Source organism: Littorina saxatilis, linkage group LG6, assembly GCF_037325665.1.
Source record: "Littorina saxatilis isolate snail1 linkage group LG6, US_GU_Lsax_2.0, whole genome shotgun sequence".
NCBI lineage: Eukaryota > Metazoa > Mollusca > Gastropoda > Littorinimorpha > Littorinidae > Littorina > Littorina saxatilis.
Window position 1 is genome coordinate 3933851 of NC_090250.1, and position 13096 is coordinate 3946946.

General features: G+C 44.2%; 1 protein-coding gene across 1 annotated transcript in view; it reads left to right on the forward strand.

Moving 5' to 3' along the window:
* The window catches only part of LOC138968320 (uncharacterized), a 177943-nt gene that overhangs the window by 52484 nt on the left and 112363 nt on the right, over positions 1 to 13096 (forward strand). Inside the window, exons 2-3 of the mRNA XM_070340876.1 lie at positions 3957 to 5883; positions 8311 to 8430. Of these exons, the coding sequence (XP_070196977.1) occupies positions 3957 to 5883; positions 8311 to 8430 (2047 nt within the window). The remainder of the gene's footprint in view (positions 1 to 3956; positions 5884 to 8310; positions 8431 to 13096) is intronic.

The following is a 13096-nucleotide window of genomic DNA, read 5'->3' on the forward strand; positions in this document are numbered from 1 at the left end:
TCCCACGATTGACAAAAGGGTCTTTCCTGGCAAAATTGTATAGGCATAGATAAAAATGTCCACCAAAATACCCGTGTGACTTGGAATAATAGGCCGTGAAAAGTAGGATATGCGCCGAAATGGCTGCGATCTGCTGGCCGATGTGAATGCGTGATGTATTGTGTTAAAAAATTCCATCTCACACGGCATAAATAAATCCCTGCGCCTTGAATATACAGTGTGCGCGATAAAAATTGCATAAAAAAAAATAAAAAATAAATAAATCCCTGCGCTAAGAACTGTACCCACGGAATAGGGCCTACGCGCGATATAAGCCTCATAATGATTGATAAATAGGACTCGATTTCTGCCGTGGCTTTCTTCAAATTCGGTTACACATGCATAATATACATTACCCTGTGTGTGTATGTGTGTGTGTGTGTGTGTGTTTGTGTTTGTGTGTGTGACAGTCTGCACGTGTATGTGTGTGTGTGTGTGTGTGTGTGACAGTTTGCACGTGTCACGTGTGTGTGTGTGTGTGTGTGTGTGTTTGTTTGACAGTCTGCACGTGTGTGTGTGTGGGTACAATGTGTGCGTGCGTGCGTGCGTCCGTGCTTGCGTGCGTGCGTGTGGGTACAATGTGTGCGTGCGTGCGTGCCTGTGCGTATATTTGTTTAGATTTTTCCAAAGGGTTTAAAATATATTTCAGTATTTTTTTCTTTTTATAAAGCAAATGTTGAAAATGCCTAAGTATACAAAGTGAAGTTTATGTTTCCCTAAGTTGAATCAAGCTGCCATGCTTACAAAACAGAACACTTTGCATTTGACATGCAATATTTTGTGAGGCAAAATAATTATGTATAGAGATCTATAGAGTAAAAAGGATATATATGTTTTTTCCATTGCGTTTTGTAAACGTACTCCCCGTGGTGCCACCTTTCAAACCAGATTAAAGAGGCAACGAAAAGGGATGCTATACAAATTCGCGACTCTCTTGTCCCTCGTTGTGAAACTGTGTATTGATTTGAATGACTGGTCTGGCTGTCCCCGCACGAAGCGTAGTGGAAGAGTTCATTTTATTTCGTCGATAAATTGAACATGTTATTTCGACGAGAACGGGAGCACCAGCTCTTTTTATTAACAGCGTCAGGTGCTTGTGTTGTGTGATCGAGAGTAAATTATTCACGTATACCTTTCTGGGAGTCTTATATTAGGGTTTTTAAGGGGCGGGGAGGGGGGTAGTCACTGGGTATCTGCAGTCACCAGTAGTAGAGATTTTGTTACGCTCAATGTCAGCGTGATCGAAATATTTACTTCCATCTATTGATGAGTCGTTCCACGAAGATCGTTTATGTTGACCGATCCCTCCTCTCTCTCATACTCCCCCTCTCTCTCACCACAGAATTAAAAACAGAAGGCGATGCCCATGGTTGGCTTATTCTGCCCCGACAAACAAAACAAAACAGGCCTACACTCCCCACCCCCCTCCTTAAAATACTTCGCAGAATTCGCACGGATGGATGCGCTCACAAGTTCTTTCCCCGTCTCTGTGAATGTGGAAAGCTAATATCTTTTGTACACCTCTTTGACCGCTGCCAATTACTCAAACAAGATTTCCGCAACCTACACACCCTTGTCAACGAACACAAACTGAAACCCCATGAGTTTTTAGATAAACATTGCACGCTTCAATGGAAGCCAGCATACACCCTGTGTCTCTCAATACATAAGGCTGAAATAGGACATCTGTTTTGAAAACTTCATCCCCTCTCCCCCTTCCCACCCCTCAACCCTCTCTCCCACCGACCCCCCCCCCCCCCCCCCACGCCCAACAACCAAAGCGCCTACAACACCTATAATATAGCTCTATTCAAACAAGGCTAAATCACATACACCGCCCTCCTACCTGAACTTAAGTTCCCCAATCTGATATATTATTTTAGCAAGTTATATTTAATATTCTTATTTGGCTAATAATTTTTTTTTTATGTTTCTAGTTACGTATTTATTTACTTTCTTTTCTTTATTAAGTGTTTAACGTCGTTTTCAACCACGAAGGTTATATCGAGACGGATTTATTTACTTATTCAGCCAGTTCTTTATTACATTATTTTGGCATTATCCAAAAGTCTGAAAAATATTTTACATAAATATAAAGCAAATAAGCCTACAAAACCGCTCCACTCCAACTATATTTCGCGTACACTATGGCAACAACCCCAACAACATCTTTACTTCCATCCCCATTTTGAAATATCGCAACAACAGACTTCCAGATCTATAACACGATCATATGTGTTCTCTGTTTGCATGTCTGTCCAGTGTCCTGTCCCCCCATAAAGCATATCAATTCCACCTTTCCCAAGATAGGCCAATTGGTTCTAAGAGGACGTTAAAACTAATTATCATCTCTCTCCCCCTCTCTCTCCCCCTCTCTCCCCCTCTCTCTCCCTCTCTGTCAGTCAATCTGATCGTCCATCAGTCAGTCAATACTTTAGTTTGTCAGTCAGTCAGTCGGTCAGTCAGTCAGTGTATATGTTTCTCTTGTCTCTTCCTCGCTCTATGCCGTCACCCTCTTTCTCACTCTCTCTCTCTTTCTTTCCCTCAACCCCAGTACCACCCCACCACACCTTCAGGTAAATGGGGACACAGGTAGCTATTGCGCAATGACTTAGTGTTTGATGACAATGATGATGAGATGTGCGTGCCGCTGTCTCCCTGTCACGCCGTGTCACACTCTCTGTGAACTTGATGTGACAAATCGCCTCCGCTCCCTCTGAGGATCACGTGAGACGATTACAGTGGAACCTCCCGTTTAAGACCGCCTCAAAGTCTGAGAAAATCAGGTCTTAAAAGAAGGGAGTCTTAAAATGGGGCTTAATCTACACAGGTTATCAACAGAAAATCTGAAAAAACAGGGTCTTAAATGGGAGGAACTCCTAAATTGGGGGGGGGGGGGGGTCTTAAAAAGGGGGTTCCACTGTTCTAACACCATGACTTGTCCTCCCTGGCTTTTTGACAAGCTGGGGAACAGTAGTGTGGTTTGCTACTTGTGTTAAGTATTATTGTACATCTGCAGGTTGCCATTTGTTTACAGTGTTATGGTAGAAGACTTGGGGTAAGTAGTTTTTGTGTGTGTGGATAGAGTTCACAGTTATTCCGGGTGCATTTGCTCACACTTCTGACTAAAGCAGCACCGTGATCGAACAAGTGACTGCTTCGTGCGTTCAGACTTTTATTTAACCCTTTTTAGCCATACATTTATAGATTCAGGGCTCCCCAAACAGTTCGTCTCTGCGTCCTTTAGGCACTGCATGGAATGACCTGTGTCAGTAATAGCCATACCTTACACGAGAAAAAGGACATCCACATCTCTTGCATAGTCAAGCAGTATGTAAGAAATGTTAAGTCCTTTGTACTGGAAACTTGCATTCTCCCAGTAAGGTCATATATTGTACTACGTTGCAAGCCCCTGGAGCATTTTTGATTAGTGCTTTTGTGAACAAGAAACAATTAACAAGTGGCTCTATCCCATCCGCGATATAACCCTTCGTGGTTGAAAACGACGTTAAACACCAAATAAAGAAAGACATCTCTTGCATACGTTACCTCTACCTTGTGAATATGCATGCATTCCACCAGTTATTTTGTGTTTAAGGTACCATAGATTTTCTTTAACACAAGAGACGAACAACTTTGATGACGCTGCAGTGTAGCGAGCCTAATATGTTAAAGAACTGTGCGTGTCGTCGGACATTTTCTGTTAAAGGCACACGCCTTCTCGTGAAAACAGTTCGAATAACTGTCTCAGCTGTGTGCAGGTTTTCACATGAGATAGGACCATTCCTTCACTTGGCCAGATCTTACATGGTGAGCAGGACTGGGTTTTTTGTTACGAGCAGGACGTGTGCCTTTAAGGTTGTACCTGCTTAAAGTTTCATAAACTCAATAACAAAATCATGACTGTTCTTTTGCAGGCATTCCAGTCGGAGAGTAAGATCGCCGGGCCGGGTGGGGGAGGAGGAGGAGGTCGAGAGAAACGGAGATCATTCCTCCCTGCCCCCAAGCGACCATCGGGAATCCCCGCACCGTCCTTTTCAGCTCCCCTAGTAAGCAATGAGCCCCACTCTCCACCTCAAACCAAAAAGTCCCCTGTCAAGAACGCACCTCCAGAAGAAGATAAGTGTTTCACCTTGCTCGGGAGGAAACTGCAGGTCGACAGTCGTATTCTGATCAGCGGCGTGAAGCCGGGCATTCTGCGCTACGTGGGTAACACTCACATCGCCCCCGGGTTCTGGTGTGGGATCGAACTTTTCGACGCCTCGGGCCTCCATGACGGGGAAGTGGATGGCACACGCTACTTCTCCTGCAAGCCCTTCAGAGGCATCTTCGCCCCTGCGGACAAGGTCTTTCCCGATGAGGTGCACCCCTTTGAAGAGAAACCGCCAGTGGATGTACCGGAGAGCTTGCCGGACTCGCCTCTCGAAGAGAAGCAGGTGTTAGAAGCCGCGGAGAAGCTGAGCGGCGTTGACCATGGAGGGAGCAGGATTCCGTCCAGTAAGTCTCACATTGCTCGACTTTCAGGCATCCCTAGAGTAGGGGGTGGTAGCGCAGTGGTCAAGTCTAAGTCCGCAGAGGGTCTGAAAGGGAATGCATCCAAGATCGCCACACTGTCCAACTCTCACAGCCATGGCGGAGACGCGGGACTAAACTCCACCTTCACTGTCGACGGTACGGAGACTGAGGGACCTTTGAGTAAAGACCCAGAAGAGACGTACAGCTGCCATGTAGAGAAGCGGCTCCAGACAGACAGCCGGCAGTACCTCAACATCACCTTCAACAAGGACAGTCTGGCCGGCACTAACCTGCCCGACGTGGTCTCCTCCGCCTCCCCCTCCCCGCCGCGCGAGACGGCCACGCGGGCCATCACGTTCAGCACCTCCACTCTGTCCTCCGACAGTCTGGGGCTCATGGACCCCGACATCATCGCAGACGACACCTGCCTGCTGGAGGGTGTCTCAGGGGTGGCGGACAAGATCAACTCCTCGGCCAGCGAGTCCGATGGAAATTCCAGCACGCTGGACGAGACTTCTGTCGCTACGGTCCACGAGGCGGGCCTGACCTCTACACCCCTGCAAGCCGTGGACTTTAAGAAGTTTCTGGAAGACAGCGGAGGGGTGGAGAATCTTCCCGGCAGCCTGTCAGAGGTGGACACATCCACTGGTGGGAAGATCTCGGTGGCAGCAGCGTCGTTGGTGAAGAAGAACCTGAACCAGACGTTCACGGCAGTGGCTCGGGAGAGGAAAGACAGTGGCAGCAGCGCCAACGGCGTGAGGGCGGAGCACCTGCAGGAGGACAGCTCCACAGGCGTGTCCCCCGAGGTCTCCCAGGTTCTGGAGTGGGACTACGACCAGGACGGCTTTGACGGTAAGTTGCTAGAGAAGTGTCCCGATGGCATGTCCCTGTCCACCAGTACGTCTGACTCGGCCAGTGACGCCAGCGCCGACCCCGCCAGCCACGCCGACAAGAGGATGCATATGTCGGACGTGGAAACCGCCCAGTTTGAGGAGGCCGAAGACGGCTTTGAGAGCATCGACGACTTTCCCTTAGGGATGACCCAGGAAGCTCATCAGATGATGACGGACTCTGGCATCTCGGAGAAAGGGTTCGCTGCTGCAGAGGCTGGGGCTGCTCCTGCGGAGTCTTCTTCCCCTGCCTCCAAGCGGAGGTCTGTGGAATTTGACAGCAAGGTGACTGTGGTGGAGGTGTCGCCGGAGGAAAAGGATGGTGGTGAGGAGAGCGCGGGGATGGCTGTGGACGCCAACCTGCAGAAGGACCTGCTGGAGGGGCACAAGAAACAGGAACGACCCCTGTCCCTGGTGTCCACCACGAGCGCTGATACCGGTGAGTGGTTGTTTGTCTCACTGTGTTGTTACCATGATGATGATTATAAGGGCACTGTTAACACGATGATGATGATGATGATGATGATGATGATGATGATGATGATGATGATGATGATGATGATGATGATATTGATGATGATGATGATGATATTGACGACGATGATGATGATGATGATGATGATGATGATGATGATGATGATGATGATAATGAAGACGACGACGACGACGACGACGACGACAAGAGTAAATTCTCGTTGTGCTACTTGACAACGAGAGTAGTTTGCACTCAATATTCGCACTAACTGTACCTTTCATTTGCCGAGCCATACATCCCTGGCTCTTATGCGTCATTTCTTTTAAACCCTGTCACCGTTTACAAAGAACTCCGCATCCCTTTCACAGATCTAGCCTTTTCTTATGACAAGCAAAACATTCCATGTAGCGTGCGGTGTCACTTCACAGCCAGCTGTGCATTGTTCCTTGTACGGGACACTGACCCCACGGTAGTTATTGATTCAGTAGTAGAAATAATAGCTAGGTGGAGTGCGAAACATAACTAAATGAGCAATAACATGGTAGACATAAATCGGTATTGTTCACCAAGATATGTATTGATTAGTATCAAATGTTATTGGGTTGTGTGGGTCGAAAAACAACTAATTGAGCAGTACTTTGGCAGAGATAAAGTTATACTGTTCGGCAGGATAGTCAATGACTCAGTAGCACAAATGCTTTTAGGTGTAGAAGCGAAACCGAGCCAAGTGAGCAACTGCTTGGCGGGCATTAAGTTATACACGAGCCAAGTGAGCAACTGCTTGGCGGGCATTAAGTTATACACGAGCCAAGTGAGCAACTGCTTGGCGGGCATTAAGTTGTACACGAGCCAAGTGAGCAACTGCTTGGCGGGCATTAAGTTATACACGAGCCAAGTGAGCAACTGCTTGGCGGGCATTAAGTTATACACGAGCCAAGTGAGCAACTGCTTGGCGGGCATTAAGTTATACACGAGCCAAGTGAGCAACTGCTTGGCGGGCATTAAGTTATACTGTTTGACATAACTAAATGAGCAAATATTTGGCAGGCATAAAGCAGTACTGTTGGCCAGGATAGTTATTGATTTTGTGATAGAAATGCTATTAGGTACAGCAAAATGAGCTGGCATAAAGTTAGATTCTGTTTGACAGGATAGTTATAGATTCAGTAGAAGAAATAAAAGTTGGGTGCAGGGCGAAACACAACGAAATGATCAATAACTTGGCAGACACACTGCAACTCTTTTCGTCTGGATAGGTATTGAATTAGTAGTAGAAGTGTTAATGGGGTGTGGGACGAACAGAAACTAAATGATCAATGACTTTACAGACAGAACGCAATACTGTTCACCAGGATAGTTATTGATTCAGTAGTAATGTTATTGGGGTGTGGGGCGAACAGCAACAAAATGGACTACAGCTTGGCAGACACTTTTCACCTGGATTGTAATGATTCAGTTGTAGAAGTGTTAATGGGGTGTAGGGAGGAACAGCAACTAAATGAGCAATGACTTGGCAGACATCAAGCAATACTTTTACCCAGGACAGAAGCCGGACGAACAGCAACAAAATGAGCAATAGCTTTGCAGACACTTTTCGTCTGGATACTGAGTTAAAAGATTCAGAAGCAGAAATATAATGGGGGTGTGGGACGAAAACAGAGCTTAGATTAGCAATAACTTACAGCAGACATTACACTCACCATGCCCATCAACAGAAGTGCTTACAATCGTGAAAACACTAATGCCATATCGCAGAGTAGGTTCAGTGATTATGGCGCCGTGTACTGACATTCATAGTATGTGTGTATGGTTGCATACCAGACCTCTCTTTCGATAGACACACGTTATCGCGGTTAGAGAATTCTGCCTTGGACCGGCTTCAAAACAAACGCAAGCAACAACAACAAAAGTTCTATATATCGCGTTTGGCCCTTCTTTGGACAATGTACCTTTAGCTCAGGCAATCTGTTGCTACAGGAACATTGATCGGACAGTGAAACAGTCCTGAGTGCGGTGACAGCTGGCAATATGAATCTGAAGAATGCGTCCAGATATAAACAGCTGTGCGAATGAGTTCTAGATTCGTTTTTTGTTGTCTCCTGTGAAAGCGTTTGAAACCTTATGTAGACTTGAGGACACAAACAAAAAGTGTTTGAACAAAACAAACAGAAAAGCAACGAACCAACCAGACACTCATACGCACTCGCAAGCAAGTGTACGTCCACGCATTACAATATTCTTGAAGGAAACACAATGGTATGATCATTCTTAAACAACAACAAGCAGTTTTGCGTACGTTTATTTCCTTTGGACAATGACAAACATTTTATATATATATGCATACTCACTGTCATTGCACACTTACTTTCTTTTCTTCTGGTGTCATTGCAGGATACGTACCCGACACAGACTCGGAAACGGGTACCCTCACCGCCAACTCACCCACGGACCAAGCGGCAGAGAAACAATTGAACAGGACTGTGAAGTGTAAACAGTCTCTGATTGGCAGAGGTGATAGTTTTCTCTGGGCTAACGGATTTTGTCCTGGAAGACACCCGTTTATTTTTCGTCTCCGTGTTTGACGTCCGTTTCGCAGCCCCTCCCCTGTTGATGTCACTGTGTATCTATACTAACACTGGCTTCCCCCGCATGTCGTCTGTGTGGTGTGTTCTGTTTCCACTTTTACATTTGTATACAAGCCAGAAAGATTGTAATCCGTCCTGTGTAGCGGCCGTAACTGTAGATTGTGAAAACATCTTTGATTCTGTAAATGCAGGGTGATATTATTATGATCATCAACAACAACTTCGTTTTTGATAGTTCGGTCAATGACACATCCAGAAGTATGGGAGTCACAACCCCAACAGGGCGGGGATGTAGCTCAGTCGGTAGCGCGCTGGATTTGTATCCAGTTGGCCGCTGTCAGCGTGAGTTCGTCCCCACGTTCGGCGAGAGATTTATTTCTCAGAGTCAACTTTGTGTGCAGACTCTCCTCGGTGTCCGAACACCCCCGTACCGTGTGTACACGCAAGCACAAGACCAAGTGCGCACGAAAAAGAATCTGTAATCCATGTCAGAGTTCGGTGGGTTATAGAAACACGAAAATACCCAGCATGCTTCCTCCGAAAACGGCGTATGGCTGCCTAAATGGCGGGGTAAAAAACGGTCATACACGTAAAATTCCACTCGTGCAAAAAACACGAGTGTACGTGGGAGTTTCAGCCCACGAACGCAGAAGAAGAAGAACCCCAACAGTATTAGAAACGAATCCACATAATATAAATTATAATATGAAATATTTGCAGCATTTGCTAAATCTCTTCGGCTTCTGCGTTCATGGGCTGACACTCCCACATACACCCGTGTTTTTTGCACGAGTGGGTTTTTACGTTTATAACCGTTTTCCCCCTGTATTTAGGCAGCCATACGTATTTAGGCAGCCATACGCCGATTCCGGATAATTTGCCAGATGTAATGAACAGAATCTCTGACAAAATACGGTCTTAAAAGGGAGGAAGTCTTAAACAAAGAAGCCGGGGAGGTCTTAAAAGGGGGGTTTCACTGTGTTTTAATTTAATTAAAAAACAAGTCGCGTAAGGCGAAAATACAATATTTAGTCAAGTAGCTGTCGAACTCACAGAATGAAACTGAACGCAATGCCATTTTTCAGCAAGACCGTATACTCGTAGCATCGTCAGTCCACCGCTCATGGCAAAGGCAGTGAAATTGACAAGAAGAGCGGGGTAGTAGTTGCGCTAAGAAGGATAGCACGCTTTTCTGTACCTCTCTTTGTTTTAAGTTTCTGAGCGTGTTTTTAATCCAAACATATCATATCTATATGTTTTTGGAATCAGAAACCGACAAGGAATAAGATGAAAGTGTTTTTAAATTGATTTGGACAATTTAAATTTGATAATAATTTTTATATATTTAATTTTCAGAGCTTGTTTTTAATCCGAATATAACATATTTATATGTTTTTGGAATCAGCAAATGATGGAGAATAAGATAAACGTAAATTTGGATCGTTTTATAAATTTTTATTTTTTTTTACAATTTTCAGATTTGTAATGACCAAAGTCATTAATTAATTTTTAAGCCACCAAGCTGAAATGCAATACCGAAGTCCGGGCTTCGTCGAAGATTACTTGACCAAAATTTCAACCAATTTGGTTGAAAAATGAGGGCGTGACAGTGCCGCCTCAACTTTCACGAAAAGCCGGATATGACGTCATCAAAGACATTTATCAAAAAAATGAAAAAAAACGTTCGGGGATTTCATACCCAGGAACTCTCATGTCAAATTTCATAAAGATCGGTCCAGTAGTTTAGTCTGAATCGCTCTACACACACACACACACACACACACAGACACAGACACACAGACACACACACACACGCACATGTATACACCACGACCCTCGTTTCGATTCCCCCTCGATGTTAAAATATTTAGTCAAAACTTGACTAAATATAAAAAGAAGGATTCCAGAGAGAGAAACTAGGTAGGGAGAAGGGGATAGGGGTGTCTGTGGCCTGTGGTTTTGAAGGAATCTTGGAGTAAGTGCTTTAGCTGTAATGTCTCTATTGTTTTAGACAGGGAGGATTTCTTTGTTCTCTGGCTATATTGGTGTTTTTGTCAATTGTACACGTGTAACTTCGTACACTTTCAAGGGTGAAGTCTTCATTTGAAATTATTTTGTATTGTACTTTTTTGACATTTTCTCTCGATTTGATCGTTGTGTCACTGTGTGGTTGATGTGGACCATTTTCTTGTGTAAAGTGGTATAGATAATAACAAGTGTAACCAACTTAGTTATGGTTATCTGCTGATTGCCTGCCAGTTACTTTTATTTATTTGTCACTCACAATATGTAACCTCATCAGAATTTGTAACGTTTGATTTTTGTTTGTGTAGACCTATGTATTTTGTGTCCATCTATGAGTGTAGCCTACTTGTATTTATAATCTATACAGTGCTTCTGTAAATATAAACGGTTTGGGTGATGCTGTTGTATCCATAATCGGTACCCTGCTTACTCTATACCAGTGTATGCTTCAGGATATAACCACGCTTTTATTGGTGTTCTGCTTTTCCTGATATTTGTTTGTCATCATACTCGCGCCGTCAAGTCAGTTAAACCCTTCACTCCCGTAATAAGCTATCATAAAAAAAATCCATACTCTGACAAGCAAAACAACTGGTGTACATTGTCCTTTGAATTGACGAATTCCGAAAATAACTATCGTGTTTGTATGGGTTGTGAAAGAGTGAATGTCCTTGGTTTTTACTCGGACAAACATTGGAGGGGCCAATCACTAGCGAGGGGTGTGTCGGACAAACATTGGAGGGGCCAATCACTAGCGAGGGGTGTGTCGGACACACATTGGAGGGGCCAATCACTAGCGAGGGGTGTGTCGGACAAACATTGGAGGGGCCAATCACTAGCGAGGGGTCAGTGTGTCGGACAAACATTGGAGGGGCCAATCACTAGCGAGGGGTGTGTCGGACAAACATTGGAGGGGCCAATCACTAGCGAGGGGTGTGTCGGACACACATTGGAGGGGCCAATCACTAGCGAGGGGTGTGTCGGACAAACATTGGAGGGGCCAATCACTAGCGAGATGTGTGTCGAACAAACATTGGAGGGGCCAATCACTAGCGAGATGTGTGTCGGACAAACATTGGAGGGGCCAATCACTAGCGAGGGGCGTGTCGGACACACATTGGAGGGGCCAATCACTAGCGAGGGGTGTGTCGGACAAACATTGGAGGGGCCAATCACTAGCGAGGGGCGTGTCGGACACACATTGGAGGGGCCAATCACTAGCGAGGGGTGTGTCGGACACACGTGGACAGGAGCACGTGTGACGTTTTTTATTAGAGGAAAAGCAAGGGTATTCACTCTTTCACAATATATACACACCTGACGGAGTTATTTCCGAAAATCGTCCAATGGAAGATAATTTGATCCTCTGGAGACCGTTTTCTCCGTTTTGGTCTAGTTGTTACACCCTGTGTTTCGTGTATTCCTTGCTTTTTTTAAAACTAATTTCTTTCGGAAGTAAAATAGTTTGTGTTTACTCAATATACCCTCATTGTGTTTTGTCATTGTACAATTCTGCCACATTTTGAAGTTATGACATCAGACAGATGAATTATTCAGTGAGACAGTCAGTCTTATTCTTGAATCTTTGAAAATATTTCCTAAAATAAATAAATCCCGTTGCCTTTGTAGATTGCCATCCGTCGCTCATTCAACAAGAAAGTAAGGTTACCAAAGCACCTGTTACCCTAGTAAGGTAAAATAATGGAGTAATGTCTGTTCATTACCACTCACAAAATATGAATATTTAGTGAGGCATAGGAGAATATAATGTATTGTTTGACTCCTTTTGCAACGTCAGAGCATGTTGATGTTTTATTTTATGCAGAATGTACATTTTAGGTGTGTTTTGTTTTCTTTTTTGTGCCTTTTTGACGTGCCTATTTTGGTGTATTCTCAAGAAAATGTTGTCTACTTTGTGTTTGTTTCAGAATTTCGGTTCAGTTTCTGTTGTAAATCAGTATTCTTATGATTTCACTAAGGAGTGTCTAGATTTTGAATAGATACTAATCAGTAAACTGCCGGAAGATGTTACGCTCATAGTGCTGGTTGGTGCAAATTGTTGTTATAAATATAATGTGATAGAACACCAATGAAACGTAACTATTCATTCATAAGCAGATTTTGAGAGTTTGTCGAAAGCGATTTTTCATGTTGAAACTCATAATTACACCTTATGATAAAGATGATGAGGATGATATCAAACTTTGTATTATTTGTATTTTGTAAAATATCCAGCAAAGAGAATCGTTTACAACTATACTGGAGAAACTACAAGCAATACATGTTATTGTGTGCTCAGATTTCGTTGAAGGAAACTAAGATTTTCACAAAGAAGACAACAGATAGTTACTGTATGTTTAGATTATGACAAAGAAAATAGCACAGACGTGTTCAGTGTGTTGTGTGTAATGTTAAAATTATGACAAAGAAAACAAGCACACAAATGTTCCGTGCTTTGTATGATTTTCAGATTATGACAAAGAAAATAACACAAATTTATTCCGTGTGTTGTGTGTGATGTAAAGATTATGACAAAGAAAATAGCACAGACGTGTTCCGTGTGTTGT